This window comes from Lissotriton helveticus, chromosome 7, assembly GCF_964261635.1.
Source record: "Lissotriton helveticus chromosome 7, aLisHel1.1, whole genome shotgun sequence".
NCBI classification, from domain to species: domain Eukaryota; kingdom Metazoa; phylum Chordata; class Amphibia; order Caudata; family Salamandridae; genus Lissotriton; species Lissotriton helveticus.
Window position 1 is genome coordinate 415,483,441 of NC_136068.1, and position 26,342 is coordinate 415,509,782.

Consider the following 26,342-nt stretch of genomic DNA (forward strand, 5'->3'; position numbering starts at 1 on the left):
CCCCCTGATAAAACCAGCTCAGTTCTGTAGAGCCTTGCCCTGATGGCATTAAATGATTCTTGAACAGATTGTTTTAAATACAACTTTCCTCAACTTTTTTTCAATGTTGGTGATGTTGATTACAGACATTTTGTAGAAGGGTTGGTTTCATGCAATATCTATAACATTTTCTTTAGGATCAAATCAGGACCTCACATATGAGAAATGGGAGAGCATCACAGACATTATTTGCAATAATAAGCTGCTGTGTTACAATATTGAAAACACGCTTCACTATCTCGGATTATTACATATAAACAATAAGAATTTGGACTAGTGTGTTTGTGCACTGTCTGACTCACCCAAAGAGGGCATGAAAGAGCAAGGGTCCCAAATATATGTTTGGCAGTTGGCCCCTAATATCCTTAAGATCTTCCTGGTGCCATCTGCTAATATGATGGCCCTAATTACCACATGGGCTGGCACGTCTAGGCCCATGGAAGAGATATTTTGTGCATAAAGTTCAGCAAAAAAAACCAAAATTGTAGCAAAGGTGCAGAACGTTTAAACTCTGCATAAGTGTTTTTGTGGTGGTGCACAAACAAAAGGGGAATTAGTTTGACTTAGGTTTGATTTATGTATGCTGCTGCTTGCTGTACTAGTTATTGTTTTACAAGTCACTTTGAAATATTTGCACCTTTATGCACAAGCACAGACCAAAAGGTCATTGGCTGACTAAAGTGGTTTGATATTTGTATGTTGCTGCATTCTGTGCTTGTTACTGTTTTGCTAATCACTTTGAAATATTTGACACTTCAAAAAGGGAATTGTTAATTTAAACTGGTTTGATTATTGTATGGTGCTGTAGTTCTTGTTTACCAGTTGATTTGAAACATATGTGCCTTTATGCACACACTAAACGGGGAATTGTTTGACTAACCTGGCTTCATTTTTGCACACTGCTGGACTTGTTTTTATCATGCACTTTGAATGTATTTTCATTTTGATGCATGAAAGAAAGTTAAATGTTTTACTAAACCTGCTTGATTTTTGTTTATTGCTGGACTGGTGATTGCTTCATTGAGCACTTTGAAAGTATTTGCACTTTTCTTTTGCTTTACCAACTACAGTTTGTATAGATTGTCATTAGGTACTTGCTGATATGGTTTATTTTTAGTCTACATGCAGTGTTATGTATGGTGTTGCTCGCACATATCTGCAATTCGCGTGCCTTAAATCTTGTCAATTCTAATTCAGACCCTTCACAGCTATTTTTCAGCTTTAGGCAGTTCCTGAGACAATAGGACCACTCTTTGGCATTGTTCAGATTGCTTCCATTCCTGAGACAATAGGATTGCTCCTGGGCATTGTTATGATTTCTTCCGTTCCTGAGACAATAGGATCACTCCTTGGCATTGTTCTGATAGCTGCCTCCAATAAATAATCTCCTTTTGACATTGTTATAAATGGGGTACCTTATATGTTAAGAGGGTTTTCCCACTTTCTAATTAGAACTTTGAGACAGACTATATAGAGGCATTTCATTTAAATGTTGGAGGTTTCAAATCAAAATATGCCAGATTTTTGGGTGGTGGGGCAAAGTGGTAGGTGGTGGGCTGGGCCACCGGGGGGGGGCCTCCCTTTGTTTTGCAGGGGGGCCCCCTCAAGTTTCGTTACGCCACTGCTTGTAATGATGGCTGTGCGCCTTCTCGATTGGTGATCACGCTTTGCAGAGCGTTTGGAATCAGGTGCAAACTAATTTTCCCTCACAGTGAGAGAAGCATGCAGAGTTCCACATTGCAGTGCCAAAACTGGCTTACTGTGTTTGGGTTTCGACGTTGCTCTTTTAAAAAAATATGACTTCTGTCATGTATTTCTTAGTCTCATGCTAAGTGTAAAATGCAAATGAAAAATGAGGACAATTTATTAGTTAATTAGCATTTTACAGTAATATTTTAATAGGTGAAATGAATTTAAAACTTTATAACATGTATAATAACTTAATTAAATGACTTGGAGTGATACAATAAAGTGGTTGGTGAAAACGTATATTCTAGGAAAAACATGAGAATCGACAAGTCATCTACGAGTAGCTTTTATGTGATGCATGATGGAAAAAACAAACATCAGTTTTACCCATTATCTTTACGTCCCATGTTCTCTATTCCCAGTCATTAATTGAGGTGTACTCCACCTCCGGCCAGGAGAGAAAAACAGAAAGTAGTGGGGTAACCCAACCCAGGGATAGTATATACAGCCCCCTTACCTGCATCACATCCGGTTTTGATCTCTTGACCTGGCTGTCGAGGACACAGGACTAGGGGCTGCTGCCAATATTGGGTCTCCCTTCTAGAAACCGTGATGGAGCAGTGGGTAGGAGGTGGAATTTGACCCTACCACCCTTGGACTTATCCCGTTGCAGAGATGAGGCTGCAGGCACACAGGAGTAGAGGACGCTCACAGAGCAAGATTTACATCCCTCCACTCTAATGGAGCTGCACAAAATGTATAGCAGCAGACCATTACAGACCTCATTGTTATGAAATTAAGAGGAAGAATTCAACAATGAAATTAGCAGAAATGCTTCACTATGTGCAGATTTAATTATCTGTACAATCCAAGGCTTGGGAACGTAACGCTTGGTTTTGTTACAGACATAGCAGTCAATAAAGTCTAGCATACCTGCCTTTGGTTGCACGTTCAGGAACACGCAGAAACCAGTGCTTAGTTTGTAAAATAAGAATAAGGGCCAGGGCCTACGGTATTTCACGACAGCGCCCTGCAGCTTGCACCACATGCTGCCCCCTACCACCGCTGCCCATGCCAGTGCCACAATAACTGCTGACATCACACTCCTACAGGTGTGACAATTTGGACTATTCCAGGTCGCCAAAACTCTGGGGTGGCCTAGATGAGCTGGTATCATGCATATTGAATATGTAAACACTCTCCTAGGGTGCTCTGCTTAAAAATAGACATGGCCACCATGTGGTGTAGGGTGATAAACTGGCATTGGTGCAAATTCAGAATGGGGGTCTGAATTCAAAAAGTCAAAATTCAGGACAAAAATTTGGGACACAAGGTACGTTTTACAGACACATCAAAGGAGGTTGCACAATAGTAAATGAGTAAGTAAATTGACAACCAACATAAGTACAAGCCAAAAAAAGTTTATATTAGGTTGAGACAATCGTGCACTTCAAGGTTTTTCAGTATGCACGAGGCTTTGAGCAACTGTGCAAGTCTTTTTCTGGTATTTCATATGATCATAAAGCCTTTTGAAACCGTTTGCTAAGCAAAGCATAGAGGAATGAGTTAAAGTCTGAATTGAAAAGAGTTAGACAATTTGCGGGACATTTGTGCTTGTTGCACAGTGGTAAGTGCTATTGTTAAGCACATGTTCTGTTCAATGTATTCAGGTGGACTGCAGCGGTGGCATATGTTTGTCAGTAGTGCAGTTATGAGCACAGTGACAGCCAGCTAAGCAGCACAACTGGACTCTGAAGCTGTATGAACGCTGTTCTGTCTTATGGGATCTTTTAGTAGTGAATGTTTGTTAGCATCAGTGCAGTAAGATTCATTGCTGTTTTACGACATCAGTTTGGGTTTCTTGCACGTTCAAAGGCATCTACACACGACAAACCTAGCCAGCAGGGCACAAACATAACTTTAGGGCCTGTAAAGCAGATGGTAAAATTAGCAGAATCCTGGCAACATTTTAAAGACAGGCCTGCTGCTTTGCATTATACAAAATAAACAGGTTAATAGTAACAGCAATCAACTTAGTTGAGATTAGCAGAAAGCATACCATTCTTCAAAGCCCCAGATTTCTGCTACTGCTCCTAGGCTGGAAGAGTCCATTTTGAGGAGGGTTCGCATCTTAAAATCGCTGATGCTCCTGAAGGCTTCTGGAGGTGGTCTATCTCCAGACAGGTGAGTCGGGATCTTCTGTATCCCATGGTCTCGTTAAATGTCTTTACAGTTTCACCGCTATTGCTGTATACAAAGCCAACTCATTAGCAGGATGTAATTTCAGAGATACTGCAACACTCAGGAACAAGTGATGGAGCAAGGTTTTACATATACCGAAACTTGCTTGTATTCAGCCCTCTCGAAATAACGTGTACTAAATTAACCAACATGTTTTGTTTACTAATATTTCCATTTTACGACATTTCTAGTAACCAGAGGATGCTTGACAATGTGCTGTTACTAACAGTAACCAGAGTGTCGTAAAATGGCCGCCGAAAACGCGAGAACTTAACTGCGCATGCGTCCGCCACATCTACGTGGTGTGACGTACTTCTGCTTTGGTGGGAATTTCTCACTTCTGCGCACTCGTGCCAGAAATGGCCGCTTTAAATCTCACATGCTAACACTTATGCTGCTGCTTGTACTAAGCTTGTTTGTTCTGCTTAACTATTAATGCGAAAGTTAAAATAAAGTAATGGTTAGAGAAGAAATAAGTGGTATACAGTGCACTTTTATTTTTGTATTCTAACATGTTTCTCTTTGACTTCGCCGATGGCTCGTACTTGGGCCTGAATACTGACATTCTCCATCTTGGACTAAGCTGTGCGTGCGCACTCTAGCTCCGAAGTTGCTAAAGCTGTTTGTACTTTATTCGATATATAATATCATAAAAGCTTGTACACGGGTTATTTAGAAATAAAAAATCCATCATTTCATACAACTAACAACAATATAAAATTTGTTTAAAAAATCCATTAAAAAACGTATACAGTATATACAATAAGAACAGATGTCATACAGAGTGGTATATACACAGCATTTGGGCCCTAGGATCACTAACTCTTACTGTGCTTTAGCAGCTTAGTACGTATCAGCCAGGCGTTGCCCAAATATTTTGCTACCACACAAATCATGCTGGTGGAAGAGGTATCTGTTTTAAATGTGCGTAGTGCTGCCCTGCAGTCCTTAAACCCCAGATTTCTGCAAGTAGGTTTAAGCCATTTCCTCCTGGCGACCCTATAAGCGGGACATGCAAAGAGGAAGTGGGGAATAGATTCTAAGGGCGCCTGGCAACCTGGGCAACTCGCAGAAGTTAAACTATGGTTTCTCCAGCCCGCTACTAACTCGTTGAGGGAGAATTCCTAGCCTGAACTTTATATAGAGCATTCTATCTCGTGGTGATTGTATAAAATCGAGATAATGCTCAAATTTGGCATCAGGCTTGTGCTCTAAAAACTGTTCTGTAAGGGTCCCCAAATTGGGTTTTCGGGCCTCCTCCCCTTTCACCCTTTCCCAGTATGCCTTCTTAACAATTAGCTTAGCTGGTGGGGTCTGGATTGCCCATGTCTCTCCAAACCCAATTTCTGTTAACTGCTTTAGTTTACAGATCCATTTGATCTTGTTCCCTATGTCTAGACTGATTCAGATTCGCTTTGCAGTATAAAAATCCTAAAAGCAACAATACATAAATAAGTACCAATACATCTCATAATAAATAACATCTATTAAAATGGAATTAAATCAATAGGATGAATCAGCTAATCGAAGAACGGTTTCTTAAAACGTTTTTTTTTTAGAAATCCAATCATTACCTAAGAAGGACCCCCGAACTGGCCAACTATAACCGAATGGAGCCCCCTAGCTAAAAAGGTGGCACTGAATTCAACCTTTGGTGAACAGAGAAAATTAGCAAAACCAAGATCGAAATTTGGCATCATGCTATTTATTATGTCTCCTTTTTCTAGACTGATGATCTCACTCAGTGCAGCGGCATAGTTGGCCAGTTCGGGGGTCCTTCTTAGATGCACCCAAAAGAGCAGCGGTCGTAATCTTGTAATATTTGTAATGGAATGCTTCCCCAGGTCCTTACGGAGCGGAGTTAGAGGGGTGTAGAGTGTGAGAGAAATCAGACCTCTGTAAAACGTATTCTCTGATCTCTCTAAAATCGCCAACATTCTCGAATCCCCATAACTCCGACCCATAGAGTGCTGAGGGCAGTGCCTTACCATCGTAGACCACTAGGGCCGGGCCAACTGGTCTACTAGATGAAAGCTGCTGCTCTTAGGATAGCCCCGCCACCCGCTTGTGATTAAGGAGCATTTTAGCCAAATGGGTATTCCACTTCATTTGGTTATTCATCCTAATGCCCAAATAGTCAAAGGATTCTACAGTTTCCAGGGGGGTGCCATTCAAGTTGATACGGTTCTTAAAGCATTTAGATGGGGAGAGTGTCATCAGTTCAGTTTTGCTAGTGTTAATCGATAGTCCCCGTATATCGCAAAATAGACTAAACCGGTCTAACATTTTTTGTAGGCCACTGGGGGATTTCGACACCAATAGCGTGTCGTCGGCGAATAGGAGGGTGGGAGTTTTCTCCCCGGCCAGGGTTGGGGCATCTGTTGGAACCTCTCTCAAATGGTCTACCACCCCATTTACAAAGAGAGAACAAAGTTGGAGCCAAAACACAACCCTGGCGAACCCCCCTATTCACCTCCACCCTTCTAGTTAACTGACCTTTGTTACCCCACCTGATTCTGGCATAATTCCCCTCATGGAGACGCTTGGTGAAGTCAAGAATCATGGGTGGGATCCCTAAATCAGACAGAACTTGCCAAAGCTTGGCACGTGGAACCAGGTCGAATGCGGTCTGGAGGTCTATAAAGGCCAGGTATGGACTGCCTTTCCCGATGGTCACTACTTTCCAGTATAGGGTACAAAATCTGAACACTTGGTCCATCGTTCCAACTTTCTTTCTGAACCCTGCCTGGAAATGCGAAAGGACGTTGTCATCATCCATCCAAGACCTTATCCTCGTTAGGAGGACCCTGCCAACCACTTTTTGTGTTAAGTCGATTAACTAATCGGCCTGTAGTTGGCAGGATCCTCCCTGTTGCCCTTTTTATATATTGCAACTACCTCTGCCCCCTTCCAAGAGTCCGGGACGGGATGGCCTCTAGTTATAAGGTTCATTATAAGTAGAATGAAGTCAGCCCACATTTTTACTTAACGCAGCAGTAGATCACCAGGAAGGCCATCAGGACCCACCGCCTTTCCTGCAGCTAGCCCAGCTATGGCAGATGAGACCTCATTAGACTCAAAGGGTTCAGCTAGTCTAGTCCCCTCTAGCGAGTAATCTGGTGTGGGACCCCCAACTCTTAATGGGATGTTTTTGCTGGGACCTCGCAAAGTGGTTCCCGGGTCACAATACAGCCCAAGAAAATGGGCATGCCATTCATGTTCTGTGATATGATATGATTAGGGATCGGATCCCTTCCTAATACCTTTGTTCAGTATTTCCCAGAACACAGCGGTGTCTTTTAATAGGGAGGCGGCTTTAAGTTCCTGCCAGTGGTGTTCTTCCCAGTTGCGTTTGGCTAGCTCTACTGCCCTTGCGTACTCCTTCCTCGCTAGCCTAACCAGAGGGGGCTTGTTACTTTGTAGAGCCAATGAAAGGCTACTCCTCTTTTCCCTGCAAACGTCTGAGTACCACAGGTTCGAAGGCCTAGGCAGTTGTTTTTTATGGGTACTCCGATTGCTAGGGTCCGGAATAGCACAAAACTTTCCCAAACCATCTATCGTCTTTTGATAGAATTCAGGGAGGGGAGAGTTCTCTATAGTCTCTACGCCGACACTAATTGCCTCAAGCTCTATGGATTTCTGCTCAATGAGCTCTTATACTATTCAATTTGTCCTCCTGATCAGCGACCTTATGCCATTTAAGACTGCGGTTGCAATCGGAAGGGACTACCTCTTGTTAGCATCCTCACAGAATTGGACGATTTAGAGACGGCACAGCTGTTTCTTAATTGCATACAGAGGGGATTGTGATCACTATCCTGGGTAGCTTTCACTTCCATATCTAGGTCACCCCAACGCCGACTATCTAACAGGATATAATCAATCCGGGACGGGCAGCTGGACCTATTGTATGTATTGGACCCTTTTGGATCAGAACGTGTTCTTCCGGTCACTGCTCTTAGGTTATGCATTCAATTGAATGGCCGATTGTGTCCATTTTTTAATTGGGGGGAAGGATGAGCAGTGGAATGGCAAATGTACTGTCCGCTCTCCAGTACCCAGCACATCCTCCCCGCTTAGCGGTTCGAATGTGCAGTTAAAATCTCCCACCACTATGATGACAGAATTGGGGGGGTAGTGGTAAGTTCAGATTCTAATACTGCTAAGGTAGCCGATGGGATATTCCCGGGGGACCCTCTGGCATACACATTAAATATCTCCACATTGGAACTATTAGAAGGGCCTTTCACCGACAGGTGTAGAATGTCGTTTGAAGGAGTAGTATGCATCATGGTTGTACAATTTAAAGAAATACTAAGCCAAATATGGAGACCCCCTGATGGACGACCCCTTCCCATGCTTACTGCTGGAATAAAATGGGTAGCAAACCCAGATTTATGTAGGGGGAACCAGACTCCATGTCTCCTGGAACAAGCAGATATCTTGATTTTCAATAAAATCATTCCACTCTGGGAGCTGCAATTTTGTTTTGTAGTCCTGCTATGTTCCAAGAGAGGAGGCGGATTAACCCGGTGTTACTTACATTCTCAATACATACATCGTTAGTGCACCCCCCTCGTCTCTAGACAGACAAGCAGGCTCATCATCCCTAAACCCATCCTCTACTTCCTTACGGGGATCCAGTGTCAGGACCTCGTCCAGTCAATCAATTGAGCTTAGACCAGACTCACTCCCCCTCTAATGACCATAGTGGGGAGCATCGGAACTGTATTGCGGAGTGCCCAGGTTGAGAAGTGCGGAACTCTAGTGCCACCAGGTTCTTAGCAATTGTGGCGTTAAATAACTGTAGCTCAATGCAGTAGTCTGCGAACTTCCCAATGTGATCCTCCTTACTTTTGCCACATCCTCCCTTATTACCGACCTACAGCCCCTAACATATCTTATCCAATGTATCATCTTATTTTGAAGGGATTCACTAGTGTCATAGTTTTGGTTGCTCGTAAGTCTTGGAACCTTGGTCATGTAGATTGTGGGTGGTCATGTAGATTGTGGGAAGAGGTTTCTCTAAGGGGGTATTTCCCATGTGTGTGCCGGGTCTTGAATGGATACCCTGCCCTTCCCTATTCGAGGCGCTGCTATGGTGACTTTCTTTAGGTGGTTGTCTGTAATGCAACCCGTCTAATTACCGGGGATGTGTCTTTTTCACACCAGAGATTTGGGTTTCTAAGAGGTTTGGACCTTTCGTGAGGTGCCTGTGCACGGATCATTTGCCATAATACTGGCATCAACCCTGCTCCCTCAGTATCCCCCAACCAAGACGCCTATCGTAAACACTGCGGAGAGTAGGGAGTGTAGATAGAGCAGCGGTAGCAGATAGTCTAGACCCACATCTAGAATTGGATAATACAGAGGGAGCAAGAGTGTCAGTTCGACTATAACAGTGCATCCACCTTGTCTCTCAGGGAAACTCATTCTCTTTCGAGGAGTTCTACTCTTTGTAGTAGGGTACTATTATTAAGAGAACAAGCGCTACAGGTCGTTGTATTGACAAGAGAAACAGCTGCATTTTCTTTGCTCAAGATCTTAGCTATACTGCCCTCATCAATGGATTCTAAGACTGCGAATCTATTTGAGCACAGTAGTTGGGCCTTTGCTATACCTACATCTAGGATCCCTTTTGTGGTGTCTCCAGGTATTTCACGAACATTCTGCTCTGTAGGAGGAGTCACTAGGGTTCCCTCCTCTGATCTATGTACCTCGCCAATGGTGTGGTTTTGGGGTGTTTTCTTGCAAAAGATTGAAGGGATTACTCAACTCTGTAACCCAGCTAACACTTCATCTGGTGGATTGTTATTAGCGGCTGGAATAGTTGTGCTATTAGCCCCCAAAACTTCCTCACATTCATTTAAAATTGCTTCAATTCTAGCCACATGTAATACTTTCAGGTTTCTTCCCTCTTTTGGTTGGAAGGGACTCTCCCCCCTCCATTGACTTCCTTTTCCCCATTACTTGTTGCCGCGTAGGGGAAGTGGATTCTAATAGGGTTAGCACGACCCCTCGTTGTCCATCAAATCCACTCGCCCCCAAGTGAACAGTAGTTTGTAAGAGACCAATCTCCAAAAAGTCACTACTCAGCCCCGGCTGTTTACAACAGACAGTACCTTATTGTCCTTACGTCCCGGTGCGCTGATGAAAATGGAGGGGGGTGGCAGCCCAGCCTCTGTCTGCCCCTGACGGCTACAAAGGGCCCGCCCTTTGCCCAAGCTTAACCCGGCGCCGCCCGCGTCACGGAAAACGGCAGACGATTTAATGCCCCCAGAAATCAGGGGGAGTGGCTGCCGGTCAGAGTCCTGCTGGTCCCTTGGGCTGAGAGTCGTCCTTGCTTCCCCCGCTGCTGGCCACACAAAAGACTGCGCCGCGTCTCCCGCAAAGCGGGAGGCGCAAGGGGTTGATGTATCCCCCGGCAGCAAGGGGGAGTGGCTGCCGGTCAGAGCCCCGCTGGTCCCTGGGGCTGGGAGTCCTTCTTGCTTCCTTCCCCCGCTGCTGGCCACACACAAAAGACTGCGCCGCTTAAGCACTGGCATTGAACCCCAGCCAAGAATCCTCTTACCCATGATGTCTATGAGAAAATGCCTTCTGACCTCAGGAGGAACTGAAGCTATATAAAATGTATCAATTGGTTGAACAGTATTGCTGGGTGGAATAAAAGTGCATGGGAAAAAATTATGGGTGGTAACCGGAATCAACTGAAACCAATAATAAAATGATCTCATCTTAGTATGGTGTGGTGACCTCTTCTCGCCTTTCCAACCAAACACTGAAGGGGAACACATAGATTTGCAACATTTAGGGGTGGTACATTGCCCTCGAAATGGTATAACTAAGGTAGGTTTAGATAGAGAAATTGTCCGACTTGTCAGAGTAGCTGACCTGTCACTGACCCAACGCATGCTATAGGAGATCGAGAGCAGAGGTGCTGGCAAAGCACTCTGTCAGAAGAATCGAGGTGTTGGGGAAATTATCAATTACCCAGTCGGGGTACTAATTGGCCTTCCCAAAAAAGAGGGGTGTGATGCTGGCATTGCACTTGGAGGAGGTCACCTGTCCTGATCTGCACCTGTCTTGTCATGTGGGCTCCTGATTAGTCGGGAGCCTGATCCGTATTTGCCCCAGCCCGTGGCCAAAATTGGTCATTGCACCATTCTAGGTAAATATAATCCATGTGGTATGTCCTTGTGTGATTTCCCTGTCTCACCCTTCCCAGGTACCGATGTTTAAAGGTGTTAATGTGATTTCTTACAAACTATGTCCTATTGATTATATTCTTGCTTGTAAAATGTATGGCCATGGTATTGTGGCCTTTCAATTTGACTCAGAAAATCTTTCTTAGATAAAGCTTTTTAAAGCTTCACCTTTCCTGTAATAATCAGACTCTGGGAATGTGTTTAAATAGTGCCTGATTATGCTAGCTCCCTCTTCGATCCCTAGGACTTATAGCAAAGGTGACAAGGATTGGTAAGTCATGGTTTACAGGTATAAGTCCTAAAAGGACTCAAGGGACTGATCGGGTAATTAAATTAGTAATTAGTTAGGCAGGACTCCTAGTTTAAAGTGCGAATGTTATATAATGTATGGCAAAACTGAGCTAGTTGTCCCGCGCGCTCTATCAAAAGTGTTGAGAAAGTTGGAAGTTTGGCACTTGTGGTGTACATAGCGCACAGCTGCCACTGGTGGGGCCTCAGCACTCTTGCCATATAAGTTCTTTTATGAATGCCTAGAACTACTGAATTTTAAGTCCATTTATTACAGAAAGTGCTAAAAATTGCACCAAAAAGGTGCCAATTTGTAACAAATTTCTTCATGGGGAGAACCCCCCCCCCGCGAACCCCTCTTATTACCATCAGGCGCACTCGCTCACATACATTGATTCAGTCTGCATACACCCCACCAGTTCTAAATTCCACCAGCCGCCCCTGCTGGGTAGTAGTGAAAAGGTACGGACAGTGGTGGTAGTCATTGATGCACTGAATGATGGGAATGTTCACAGCAATCATGGTGGTGTAATGCTGATGGCAGTGGTATGAATGGTAATTTTAGTGACGCTGGCAGTGAAGCACTACATTGTCCAAGGTTATGTAGTGGCGCCTCATTATATGAAAGTCATAATGCAGTTTTGTTGTAGAGTGTTCTGCATTGAAAAGCACTGGCAGTCGTGATGCAGATAGGGGAGACTTGTAGTGGAATGCCTTCAAAGAAGTTCAGATTGTCACTTGATCAATGACTTTCTTGTGGGTATGAAAACTTAGAGCAATCAGAAAACAAATAAGCAAAAAAAACTGCCACTTCTACTGTCTGACACCAAAAGGTTTTTCTGAAGGCTGATAAACTGACATGGCTTACAATCTAATGGCTGAAGGGGGTCAACAGTCTTCAGCTCTATACTGTCTTATGGCCTGAGCTCAACTATGAATGACTCTCATAATGCAATGGCTGAAGGGGACTGACCTAAAGCCCTTTCTTGTTTAATAAGATAGTGTATTCCTTTTTAAGATGGCTTTAGTTGTCTCACTAGCATAATGTTCTCATTTGCACGTCGTGAAGCAACCAATAAAAGGATTAGTTTCAAAAGTGCTCATTCACTGAATGTGATGTGCAATTCTAGATTGCATTTCAAAAGTGCATTATATTGTGAATTCTTGAGGGTGATGCAAGAGGACTTGCTTATTTGAGCCACGGTCGTGGTTCTCAGAGTGCATCCTTACTAGAGGATAAGCTCTTGTATTACCTCATTTAGCCTGTAGACTTTACAGTAGAAAGCTTTTTGTGAGGGGGGCTATAAAACCGTAAGTACTTTTGCATCTGGTGCCAGTATACCTTGTTCAGTCCTTGGGACACTTGTCTGGAGTTAGAAGACCCATTGTTCCATATAGTACATGCATGGCAGATAAAACTACTTGGTAAGTTTTCCATAACTGTTCACTTGGTATCTGCTATGCCATGGTTAGTTTGTCTGTAAACTCTTGGTGCCCACTTATTCACAAAGTTGCTTGTTACTGTGTCCTTGACCCTCCTTGCGGTCAACCAAATATATCTGGAACTACCGGACTAGTGATCACGCACACACCAAATGTTGGGTCTCAGTTTGGTATCGTTCCTCCCAGACAGTATTCAACCCTAGAAGCCTTGTATTTTATATTACTGGATTCAGTGGCGTATGAACAGGGGAGTAGTGGGTGAGGGTGGCCCGGGGTGTCAGTGAGAGGGGTGACAAAATGGAAAGATGTTTTTTTTAAATAAAATAAAAATTTGGGCTCACTCAAATATTTTAAACGAGTTTAATAACTTAGTCTGACGATTAATCGCAACAAGTCAACATAATACGTATTAAAACTTTTTAGTTAAGTAAACAAATGCAACGAAATGCAGCTAAACTCGACGCTGTGTAGTGGAGAGCGTATGGATAAGAAAGCGGAGGGGGTGTTTCTTTCCGACGAAGTCTGTCTCTGCAGTTTGTACTCTAGCGAGACTTAAACAAGCGGTGATTCATCATCACTCAACCCGCAACAAATCCGATCAGCTGCCTTGCCGGTCAGTCACCCCACGTCATTCGGTTGTGCATTATTACTGAACCTTAAGTGCTGTGCTGAATTTATTTTTGTTACATTTATTAGTTCATTGATTTATTGTTATCTTCCTCTTTATGATATTGAGTTTGGTAAGTAACAAACATTAGGATGAATGCAATTTGTATTTGTACGTTACGCCGGGGGTGACAAGAAATTTTCCACACTTGGTACCACCTGACCTTGCTACGCCACTGACTGGATTTGCATGCTTCACAGATACCATATGGGAAATGCATCTGAGCCAGATGTAGATTAATTAGCTGTTTTAATAATTTATTTGACCTTATTGGCCTTGCATGAACCAACTTGTCATAGAAACTACCTTCGTGTAAAGGCAAAGAGGAGTAGAGTATTCATCATCAAGTCCTACTTTCCAGTGTCTATTGATTATTTTGAAGGCAGCAAGCAACATGCAAATGTGGAGATTTATATTTTTATCTTAGACTTTGTGTTCCATGGAGTGCTCCAGTTACCCTTACACACTTTTTTTCATGTTGTAGGGATAGAAAGTCCCCTTATGTGGCCCTCAAGGTATTGTGTGCCTGCCTCCAGTTCCCCATATTGAGTTTCTATTGGTTATTGATTTTTTGCGCAGCAAACCCAAAAATCATGCTGTGTGCAGAGGGCAACCTGTGAAATTTAATGAGCCGGGCTCTGCTCTAGCACAGCGTACCCTCTTTTTCTGTGCTTGACTGGGCTCACTGAAATTTAGTTAGCGGACAGATGGCCACAACAAATAGTTGACGGACTCCTTTTTACTTGTTCCCTGCTAGGCTCTTCCATATTTCAAACTGAAGAACCAGGTTGCTGGAGACCAAACCATTAATCAGTCTGTGTGGGACACAGATGTTACATGTGTATAGTTTATTCCTGTAGTATATGTATGGAACACAAATGCTGCATGTGGTTCATGGAATCAAAAGATTTGTGTAGCCTGTGTGGTAATAAGATTGATGTTGGCAGGAGCCACAGACACCCATGTGAATTTCAGGGCTCCTCCCCAACGTATTTGGTCGTCTCCAAATGAACCAAACTCTAGGGTGTAGCAAAGAGGAAACTTTGTTTTTTGAAATGTAGCGGAAACCATCCTCCCCTTCCTGCATCATTGTTCCCTAGAGGTGCTATCCCAAACAGGTTGAGTGGTAAAATTAATTGGAAAAACACACTTGTGTCTTTGATTTGGGCGCTTGTTGGACTTTCAATCCACACTCGTGCGAACACTGAAAGAGTAAGGTTTCGTCAGTCACAGAGATGCCCAAAAATAATTAACTGCCCAAAATCGATCCCAGTGTTTAACTTGAGTGCATACACTGTCTGCAAACGTTGTATAAGAATAGTGTAGAAGCGGTCTGCAAAGATTTGTCAGAATATGGGATCCCATGAAAGTGACGCTAAAGAAAATCCTAGGCATGCCAACGTCTGCTTTGCTGATTGCAAACTCCCCCTTCAGACTTCTACTTTAGATCTGAAATTGGGAAAGTTCGGCAACCGGTTATCCTTGAGCCGGTCATAAGGGAAAGAGCTGACTTCGGAGGTGGGGTGCTGGAAGCATCCTTGTAAAAGGCAGGTTCTACCGCTAAAAAGGAGAACTGCAAGGATCTGAGGCAGGAAGAACTGGGAGCAGCACACTGCAGCCTACTCAAGTATCTACACTGTCAGGCAATGGGGTGTGCCTAGAATCCAGAGCACTGAAGATGGAGTGGTCCTTAGCATTCCAAACCTTCCCGTGGGCTTTTCTACAACAAATGTAGCACCTGTGCATCCAAAATGCCTCCGTCCGACTGATCATCAACATCCCCCACCGTAGCCACATCACCCCCACCTGAGACCTACACTGGCTCCTTGTCGACAAGAGGATCACCTTCAAGCTCCTCACCCAAGCACACAGCACTCCACAACGCCGGAACAGCCTACCTGAACAGCAGACTCCGCTTCTACATCCCCACCCGCCGGCTCCACCAGCCTCTCCCTCGCTGCTGTCCCCCGCATCCAACGAACAACCTCCGGCGGCAGATCCTTCTCCTACCTCACCGCCAAGACCTGGAACACCCTCCCTACCCACCTACGGCAGACCCAAGACCTAATCGCCTTCTGAAAACTCAAGACCTGGCTCTTTGAGCAGTAGCGGCACCCCCTCCCCTCAGCGCCTTGAGACCCTCACTGGTAAGTAGCGTGCTTTACAAGTACTCTGATTGATTCATTGTGTTGGCTTCGAGCCAAGGAATTCACAACCAGTCTGCACTCACTGCAGCAGAACCAAAGCACTTCAGAGTTCGGTGCTAGAACGAAGATCACCCACTCCGATCTGCAATGAATCTGGCCCACATCTGGCTCAAGATGAGGGGTGGGTCCTTTGCTTGTTTGGATTGTGGGTTTTTGTTTGAGCCAGAGTAAGATCCTCAATGAGGATTTCCACATCGCGACAAGCCCAAAGAAGTGTGGTCCCCCAATCCTACTAGTGCTTGCAAAGTCTTTTTGCTGCTGTCAGACTTGCACACCACTGACTGCAGTAGGCCCTGCCAATGCACCATGGATGACTCCCCCAGTCAGTAATGGCAGACCCAGTATTTGGTGGAGGTTGGGGTTTGGGAGAAGATACGTTATGGAGAAAAGGTTTGGACACAGTATGCTCCATTCAACAAATACTTGGTAGAGATAGGCAGGGAAAACACAAAGAGGGTCCCCAGAACTGTACCCACCATTTCTCATCCTGCGTGGGCGGTGTCCTGATGGGCAGTAAGATAATCTGTACATTGTCTACTGGATTACCCTGAAGCTAGGAATGGATGTCTTGTGCAAATAAGTCATAAGTCATGAGGTGTCCCATATTGAAGCCACCTTTTATTTTGCACCGTAAGTAACCTTCAAAGAGTGGTAATAGGTGCACAAAGGTGAAAACAATTGAACAGACTAAGATCATCAACAGAAAAATCAATTTCTTGAGGCGCACAAAAAATGCTGTTCATGGCCTGCACAGAAGTAGTCAAGATTCACAGTGACAGACTGACTGGCATTCCTAGGCTTGTGGATGATAACGAAGGATGGTGGCTTATCAAGCAAAGTACAGATCAGAGGCATGGAGTAGAACACGTATGTTACACCATCCACTACCCCAATCCCTTAGAGAATTTACCCATCAACCAATACCACCTCATTGGGTGTAACGATTCTAGATTGCAAATAGTTAAAGAACAGGTAGATAAACTAAGAAAATGAATTAAGAAAACCATATTAATGAAATGAAAAAAAGAACTTGATTAAGCGCACTGCGGCCAAGCGGCTTCCTGGCGCTAGGGGTTTGACCAGACTCAAAGAGGGGGCGCGGGAAAACTAGCAGGGGACTGCCTGGGAAAACAAGAAAGTTTTGAGAGCTTTACGGAAGTGGGTGTAGATGGGAATAGAACGGATGAACAAAGGGAGACTATTCCAGATCCGGGGGGCCAGAACCGAAAATCGGGTGCCTCCCGTTCTGGATTTACGGAAGCGGGGGACGTGGAGAAGGGAGAGAGAGGAGGAGCGGAGAGTGCGGCTGGGGACGTGAGGAGTAATAAGAGATCCAATAAAGAGGGGAGCTGAGTGGGTTTGGGCGCGAAAGGCCAGACAGGCCAATTTAAAAAAAGATCTAAAGTGCACAGGAAGCCAATGAAGAGACTTGAGTGCATGAGTGATGTGGGAAGATTTGGGAAGGCGAAGAATGAGGCGGGCAGCCTGGTTTTGAATGGCCTAAGAGCCATGACTATGGTTTTAAGGGCATCCGTAGAGAAATACCGAGAGATCTTCCGAATGAGGCGGAGGGACAGAAAACAAGAGGATACTACGGAACTGACTTGGGCATGCATTGTCAGATCATGGCTGACCTTGATGCCCAAGGTCCGAACAGAAGAAACCGGTGAGGGGGGGACCAAAGCAAGGGGGCCAGTGAATCGCGGACCAAGGATTAGAGGGGCCACCCGTGAGGACAAGCTCAGTCTTGTCCGGATTGAGCTTCAAGTGATTGATGCTCATCCATTCGGATATAAAAACTAAGGTAGAACAAAGCTTAGGAAGAGAAACAGAAGGGGAAGACAGACAAGCTGGAGGTCATCCGCGTAGTTATACACAGAGACCCCCAACTCGAGAAGAGAAATGATAAGAGGGTAGATATAAAGATTGAAGAGGAGAGGAGAAAGTGAGGAACCTTGGGGGACCCCACAGGTGACCAGACGAGAAGGAGCGGAGAAGCCCGAGAGATGAACCGCTTGGGACCTGCCCTGAAGGAAGGACGCAAGCCAGGAGAAGGCGGTGCCCCGGATGCCCGCTGCGCTGACGCGTTCGAGGAGGATGGAATGGTCGACCGTGTCAAACGCAGCGGACAGATCGAGGAGGACCAGGGCCTGGGGGAGATTGATGTCAGCTTTCCCTTTGAGTTCGTCCAGGACCGCAATGACCACTGACCCCGTGGAATGGCCTGGGCGAAAACCCGCCTGATGGGAGGCCAGGAGATGGTTCTCCTTGATATAGTTGGACAGGCAAGATGTAATATAGCTTTCAAGGATCTTCCCCAAGTAAGGGAGAAGAGAAATAGGCCTGAAATTAGAAGGAAGAGAGGGATCCAGACCAGTTTTTTTAAGAATGGGAAAAACTATAGTAGATTTAAAAGATGAAGGAACAGAACCCAAAGCTAAAGAAGCGTTAAGAAGGGCAAGAGGGGGGGCAGGACAGCTAGTGAAAAGAGTTTTGAGGATCCGTGCAGGAGCACAGTCCACCGGAGAACCAGACTTGACTTTTGTGAGCAGGTTAAGGAAACGATCCATGGAAATGGGTGGGAAGTGATCCAAAGAGGAGGGGGGCGGAGGGAGCAGGAGAAGCCAGCTTGAAGCACCGTAGGGATATTGGCCTTTATGTTAGTGATCTTATCAATGAAATAATCATTGAGTGAAGAGCAGAGCGTCTGAGATGGAACAAGACTGGCGCTAGTGCGGTCAGAAGTAGCTAGATTATGGACCAGAGAGAAGATTTCTCTGGATTTATTGGCAGAGAGGGCAACTTTCTCGGTAAAATATTTGGTTTTGGTCGCGAGGATCGCTCTTTTGTAGTCGTTCAGGAGAAGTCTGTATTTAGCGCGGAGATTAGGGCAGTAGTTCCGTCTCCAGTGACGCTCCGACCGCCTAAGATCAAGTTTGAGATCTTTGAGCTCCTTGGTGAACCATTTGTGCGCATCATAAGGGCGGACGGATTTGACCTTCTTAAGCGGGGCGACCTGATCGCAGGAAGAGGAGAGCCAGGTACAGATGGCATCTGTCTGCGAGTCCAAAGAAAGGTCAGTGAGATCCGGGGCTGAAGAGGCCAGAGAGAGCGAAAGAGAGTTAAGGTCAGTTTGATTCCAACTGCGAGCCAGAATATTTTTGGGTGGAGGCAACTTATCAGCCGGAGCCGAATAAATGATAAATGAGATAATGGAATGGTCAGACCAAATACAGGGGAGTATGGAAGGGGATGAAATGCCAGGTGAAAAACTGAAAACAAAAGACACAATTGATGGACGGAATGCAGAACAAATCAAAACATTCACCCCCAGTCAAGAGATCTGGGTTAAATCCATCACTCTTTTGCTCACCATGCCACCCCAATTTAGACCTGGTCATATGCAAATCAGTCTTGACATTGTGCCTCATGGGAACAGTCCAGCCCGAACTGCCAATCCTGGTCCTCCCTGGACCTGAAACAAGCATCCCAGGACCAGTATCGGGGTTTCAACCCCTCTTCAGCCAGGATAGCTTGATTCCAGTGGCACAGTGAGCCCAGAACCCATGACTGATTTGCATATGACCATGTCTGAACTGGGGTTGTGGAGTGAGCTAACAAAAATTATGGATTAAACCCAGATCAGTTGACTAGGGGTGAGTGTTTGATTTGCTCAAGCGCTCTGTCCATCATCCCCTTTGGTACCCCCAGGACCCACGTCTGGGCATACCTGGCGCACTTAGGGCGAGAAAGCAAAAGATACAACTGATGGATGGAATGCAGAACAAATCAAAACATTCACCCCCAGGTGAAAAACTGAAGTCAGAGGCACTAGGATGTGGTGAAAACCAATACACATTTCCTCCGACTTCAAAGCGGACAACTTTATGTACAGATAGTCCACATCTTGCCCATCCTAATGCTCTTAGAAAATATTCCAATAACTCCTTGGAATCTACTTTGGGATTGTGCCTTTTCTATATGGATCATGTGGAACCTGCAGACACGCAAAAATCACATTGAATCTGTGGCTTAAGGGGCAGGGGAACTAAATCTGATTGCAATACAGAATTGCTATTAGTCAGTGTGGTCCGATATTGGGGCATGACCACAAAGACTTAACCGTAAACCATACGTACAACCTTGTGCATATTTTCCCACCAAGTAGATAGCTTATGTTTTGGGATGTGAATGTTCTCTGCATTTTATTTTGAGCCTAGCATCAAGCTAAAGTAGGTGGATGTTGAGGGTGTGAAGCACGAGAATGGTATTGCTGGGGTCATGCTTGCCCCTTTATCCATGGTCAATTATTGCTTCAGAGAGAAGGATGACAGCAAGGTTCAGAAACCTTCAACTTCATTATGTCTATATTGTGGCTGCCTTAAGTTTGAAGATGGGGGGCTGCGCTGCATTTTTGGGGGGTGAAGGTGAGCAAGTGGTCGGTCGACTGCAACCCCCCCCACCGGAACAAGTCATCCACCGAGTGCCACCCCCCCTCCTATGTGCAACGGGCTGCATACTTATGGGCCACCCTGGGTGGCAATAGGTCTAGCTACGCCACTGACGCTAAGGGAAACTAAAAAGAACCATTCAAAATCCGTTCTAAATTTGAGGCAGTGGATCCACTTCGGTTTAAAAAATGTATATAAAAAAAACTTTACTTTGTTGGTCATGAGGAGCTGTGAACTGGAACAGAGGGAGTGCTCTACAGTGCACTTGAGCTGTTTTGGGACCAGTGCTGGTGCCGTCCCTTCCCGTGGCGTAACAAAACTGGAGGGGGCCCCCCTGCAAAACACAGTGAGGACCCCCCCAGGCGGCCCGGCCCACCACCTAACACTTTGCCACACCACCCAAAATCTGGCATATTTTGATTTCAAACCACCAACATTTACATGAAATTCCTCTATATCGTCTTTCTCAAAGTTCCAATTAGAATGTGGGAAACCCTCTTAACATATAAGGTACCCCATTTGTAACAATGTCAAAAGGAGATTTGAGACAGCAATCAGAACAATGACAAAGAGCGGTCCTATTGTCTCTGGAACTGCTTAAGGTTGAAGAATAGCTGTGAAGGGTCTGAATTAGAATTGACTCAAGATTTAAGGCACACGTATTACAGACATGTGCGAGCAACACTAGAAATAACTGCATGTAGAATAATAACAAACCATATCACCAAGTACCTAATGACAATCTATACAAACTGTAGTTGGTAAAGCAAAAGAAAAGTGCAAATACTTTCAAAGTGCACAATAAAGCAATCACCAGTCCAGCAATAAACAAAATCAAGCATGTTGAGTAAAACAATTAACTTTCTTTCTTGCATCAAAATGAAAATATATTCAAAGTGCATGATACAAACAAGTCCAGCAGTATGCAAACATGAAGCCAGGTTAGTCAAACAATTCCCCGGTTAGTGTGTGCATAAAGGCACATATATTTCAAAGCAACTGGTAAACAATAACTACAGCCACATACAATAATCAAACCAGTTTAAACTAACTATTCCCTTTTTGAAGTGTCAAATATTTCAAAGTGTCTAGCAAACCAGTAATAAGTACAGCAGGCAGCAACATACAAAAATCAAACCACTTTAGTCAACCAATGACCTTTTGGTCTGTGCTTGTGCATAAAGTTGCAAATCTTTCAAAGTGACTTGTAAAATAATAACAAGTACAGCAAGCAGCAGCATTAATAAATCAAACCTATCTAGTCAAACAAATTCCCCTTTTGTTTGTGCACCGCCACAGAAACACTTATACAGAGTTTAAATATTCAGCACCTTTGCTACAATTTGTTTTTTTTTTGCTGAACTTTATGCACAAAATATCTTTTCCATGGACCTAGACGTGCCAGCCCATGTGGTGATTAGGGCCATCATATTCGCAGATGGCACCAGGAACATCTTAAGGATATTAGGGGCAATCACCAAACATTTTGGAGACCCCTGTAAGAACAGTTTTGAATTTATGGTCCTATTTCAGCTCTTTCATGCCCTCTTTGGCTGAGTCACAGACAGTGCACAAACACTAGTCCAAATTCCTATTGTGTTTACATATAATAATCAGGGATAGTGAAGCAGGTTTTCAATATTGTAACACAGCAGCATACTATTGCAAATAATGTCTGATGCTCTCCCATTTTTCATATGTGTGAGGTCATGATTTGATCCAAAAGAAAATGTTATGGATATTGCATGAAACAAAACATTCTACAAAATGTCTAATCAACATCACCAATATTGACAAAAAGTGAAGGAAAGTTGTATTTAAAACAATCTGTTCAAGAATCATTTAATGCCATCAGGGCAAGGCTCTACAGAACAGAGCTGGTTTTATCAGCATGTTATTGATGGGGGTGTACGGTTTTCAGATACAAGTTAAACTTTTGCTATTATGGCATTAATCAGGGATCGGGGTGGAGGAAATAAATCATGTGCTGATCCTGCAACAAACTTCCATGATTAGGGTTGCCAGCTCATTATTTTACTGTCCCAGACGAGGCGAAAATAAGCAGTCACCTAAAGCTTTCAGCACTTATCTGTGCATACTTTGAACAACAAATATACATAGAAAGCACTTTTGTGTTCTAGGGCTGCCTGAATGATACATGACTGATAATTAAAGTGAACAAAGACAGAAAAGTCACATTAAAAATCAATATATACTTTATTTATAACCCTATTTAGTGTCAAGATGAGGTCTTTCCAGGCTCTTTAAACATATTGCTGGCATTTTTCTTTTGGCAACCTTACTTTATATTCCTTTTCATGGAATGCATTCTCACACTACAGCAGTCAATGTAAATTTCAAATGTAAGGAATTGGCAGAGTGGGGGCCCAGGGGGTACTGGAAAAAGAAAAAAACTAAGCCTCTGTAACCAGTTTTTAAAGGTACGTAAATCTGCAAATGGTCTCTGGCCTCAAGGCAGTTGCCTTCAACCCCCTTGCTGCTGGGCCTGGAAGCTCAGGTCACCTTCACCCACCGCACTTGGCACGCACCATTTAGTTTATGAGGCAGGACTGTTAAGAGGCAACTCACTGGTGCAACCAATGCCGGCGAGAAAGTGTAGTGCTGTCTGTGTGTGCTACAGCACTGATGGGGCCCCTGGAACATAGGGGGCTGCTGCAGTGTTAGCTGCCAACGTTTCAGATAGCCATGTGTGACATTTTCATAATTTCAGTGTAATCATGAGTGACTTTCTTGCAAGCAAAATTATGAAACGAAGACAATCAAAAGATATAAATATTAGAAATTACACCCATTTGAGCAAGAAGAAACTTGAAGATCTTAAAACACCAGAAATGGTGCAAAGCACCAGAAATGGAAGGGCACACCGTCATGGAATGGCACAGTATGGCCTCTAATTGTATAGTAGATGTTCATGTACTGTGCATATTGTCTTTCCTTTCCACAGAGGCCAATGGGCCATTTCCAAGCCATGCCATCCTTGAAGAAGCACACCTGCAGGGCATAGAAACTGCACCGCAGTACACTGGGCGCAGTGCTGGCAACGTAGAACCACCTTGATACAAACTAACTCCCGGGGCCAAGCATTAAAAAACACATACCTACACCTCATGTCGGGAAACAGAATTCAAAGTTTTTTGCCAACCTACGGGTTGGGAGTGTGTTTTGTCAAAAGCTATTAGGAGTGTTTTATAACAGGGCTGCTGGAAACACGGCTTAAGGATATGAAATGGCTTGTGGTACACATTACCAGTATGAAAACCCCCATGTTGTATGTGGGGGTAAAAGGAATATTTAAAACACCTCCTGATACTTAATCAGCACATTCCCATGTGCTTTTATGAAATACAAGTTTGCTGCCTGCTGCAGAGGCGCCCATAAGATTGCCGGCCTTTGATTGCTGGTAGGGAGGGGGCCCAGTGTGGGCAATCAGAAGAGCACCAGGACTTCAGGGCCTCTGTCCACATGTGACCCCACCCAACAGGATGTGAGGCAGCCCCAACATGAATAGTTGCAACACACAAATCCATCTTAGCTGCCGAAGTGTGACACTCACTCGCGGACAGGCACCATACTGCAGTAGCCTCAGGCTGAGGCAAGAGCTGTGAAGTAATCTCACGGCAAAACCAACAGCTAGTATAACTGTCAGAAGAGACCCAAAGGTTTTAAATTATTACCCCCAAGATACAAACGAAGCACAGTTGCCAGAAAGCTGGCTGCATGTGCCAACAGGCATTTGAAACAATGTGCCTACGTACCTGCAGCATTGCAGCCAAGTTTAAGATTGCTGATGTGCGACATTTCATTTGTGATTGCAGAGCCCACCGAGGCACCAAAGGCATGTAATAGGCACAAGTGGTCTCAGAAGTGTAAGAGACCACATGACATTACCAACTTTTAGGGTTGTATGAGGCTTTGAACATATCCCAGCCCTACACATTCTGTTTTTTCTGAGCGCTAAAATGCAAAAATGATTGAGAAAGGCTTTTTTCAGAAAAGTAAGGGAAGATGTACAGCTACATCTTGTAAGACTATCGCTTCGGTGAATCAGGTAAAACATAAGAAATTGTCGCAATGCACAGGCCAGTATCTATGTATGCTGTAAGGTATGTTTCTTTGGTGACTACGCGGCGGCCCATTATTTCTAGACTGGAGGCCCATATTATGCTCTCACCTTTGATAATGGTTGCGGCTTTGCACCGTTGCATGGCTGCAAAAAAATCAATTTTTTTTATCATGATTGTGACAATCATCAGTCCTGCCAAGTACCACGCATCAGGAGTTAGAGTAACGCAATTTAATGTGGCGGTCCGCATCACCGCTTTGAAATGCATTATTCACCATCTTTACTAATGGTCTGTGCACCTGTGCACGGAGGTTAAAGCGGGGAAATGACCGAAAACATCAACGCTGCCTTTACAGCTGCCAACAATGAGGGCTGGGGCAGCTGAAGCGGCGCTTGCAAAGCTGGTTCCAGTTGCAGGGCTACTTTGAACAGGACAGGCACATGTCGGAATGTGTGCCCCTGATGGCACCCGGAGCAGCACATCACCGCCTGCAGCACTGTCTATTTCAGTCACTTTCTGGGGATCTAGGCACTTGAGCCCACTCACTGTCACCCTGGCGAAGTACCCAAGGATAGCTACCCCCAGCAGTTGCCAATGTACCAGAGAGTGACAGTGCAGGGGCGAATCGGGATAATTAAAGGTGAATGCAATTCCTGAAGAGGCCAGAGGTAAGGACGGCTTGCTTCTTTGCAAAGAACTTAAGGCCCGCTTTACAGCCTACCACCAGCACTTAACTTCGCTGCACATGTTTGTCACAGTGGTCTCAGTTGACTGCATTAGCAGTTGAGACCTCACCTCGTTGGCTGCTTCAGTCTGTGACTGCCCTAGTGACGTGGCCTGCAGAACGTCTGTGCCACTGCTTATCCGGGGATGGCACCTTCCCCGACTTGCTGTTTTCCAGCAAGGAACTGGCGCCAACCCCAGTGTCCGTGACCTTTTGGTGGCTTCACGTTCTACCGCTGGAGAAACATGATTAACGAATGGCGGGTAGTGTCAATCACAAAACTTTCTAGGTAATTCCATGCTCTAATGAAGCCTCTGGCTTCTGGGCTCTCACAGGTCTGGTATTATGTTGGCAGACAATCACTGACATTCGTGAGGCTGCTTGAGGAGCATCTAGTCAGCGCAAGCGGCGGCAGGAAGTATTTAATTATTTAAAATTGATGCCAGCAGCCGGGCCCTGGGAATTGCTGCTGCCTCCCGGTGCTGGCTGAGTTTAAATACAGTAAGACTAACACTTGTGTTTGACCTCATGACCCGTCATGTGCAGGTTAGCGCCCTTGTATTTCTGGTGCTTTTACAGCAGTTACACGATTATCTAGGAGTTTCTTTGTGTAATTTCTGATATTTAACTATTTCCCTTGTCTTCATTGCTTCATTTTGCTCGTAACAAAGCGTCACGCATAGTCGTTGAAATGTCAATCATTTACAAAGAAATTATGAAAATGTCACACACAGCAATCTGAAACCTTGGCAGCTTTGAAACTTCCTGAATAAAAACTCGCACTGGAGCAATCCTTACGGTCTCCGTCTTCACTTAGCAGAACGGAACCGAGGCCTATATGACGTTTCACTTTTAATCCTGGCTGCCCGCCCCACCATGCATCCCATTCCACCCCACCCTCTGACATGGACTCCTTGCTCCTCGGACGTGGATGCATGGACAGACTCACTTGTGGGCAGAAATAATTAAATTATGGCCTGCGGCCGCATGATCCCTTTCAGTCCTCTCTGACCTCACCAGTCACGCTTGAGCGATGCGCATGATAATGGTCACCAGACCAGCCCCACCCACTCCACAGCCGCGAACGCAGAGACATCCGCACGCGCCGCGCACCAATATGAAGAGGCCACTGCGAAGACCAGGTGCTGGTGCAACGAACGACTGCTGCCATGCACGTTACCATTTCATTAGCAAATAGGAGTCGCAGGGTTTGTTGCGAATTAGGGGGCTCATTAGGATCGCGGTTTTCCTGCATCCTCCGGGCCGGCGGAAGCCACCGCCGGCCCAGAGGATGCGGGAAAAC

The 26,342-nt window shown here is 44.8% G+C and overlaps 1 protein-coding gene across 6 annotated transcripts in view; it reads right to left on the bottom strand.

Moving 5' to 3' along the window:
• Positions 1 to 26,342, bottom strand: part of NFATC2IP (nuclear factor of activated T cells 2 interacting protein) — a 748,854-nt gene that overhangs the window by 716,729 nt on the left and 5,783 nt on the right. The window contains exon 2 of one of the 6 annotated variants that reach the window (XM_078652303.1): positions 3,788 to 3,975. The exons of the other annotated variants lie outside the window; for them this stretch is intronic. Coding sequence (XP_078508429.1) covers positions 3,788 to 3,790 — 3 coding nt within the window. The 5' untranslated portion in view covers positions 3,791 to 3,975. The remainder of the gene's footprint in view (positions 1 to 3,787; positions 3,976 to 26,342) is intronic. 6 annotated transcript variants of the gene reach the window in all.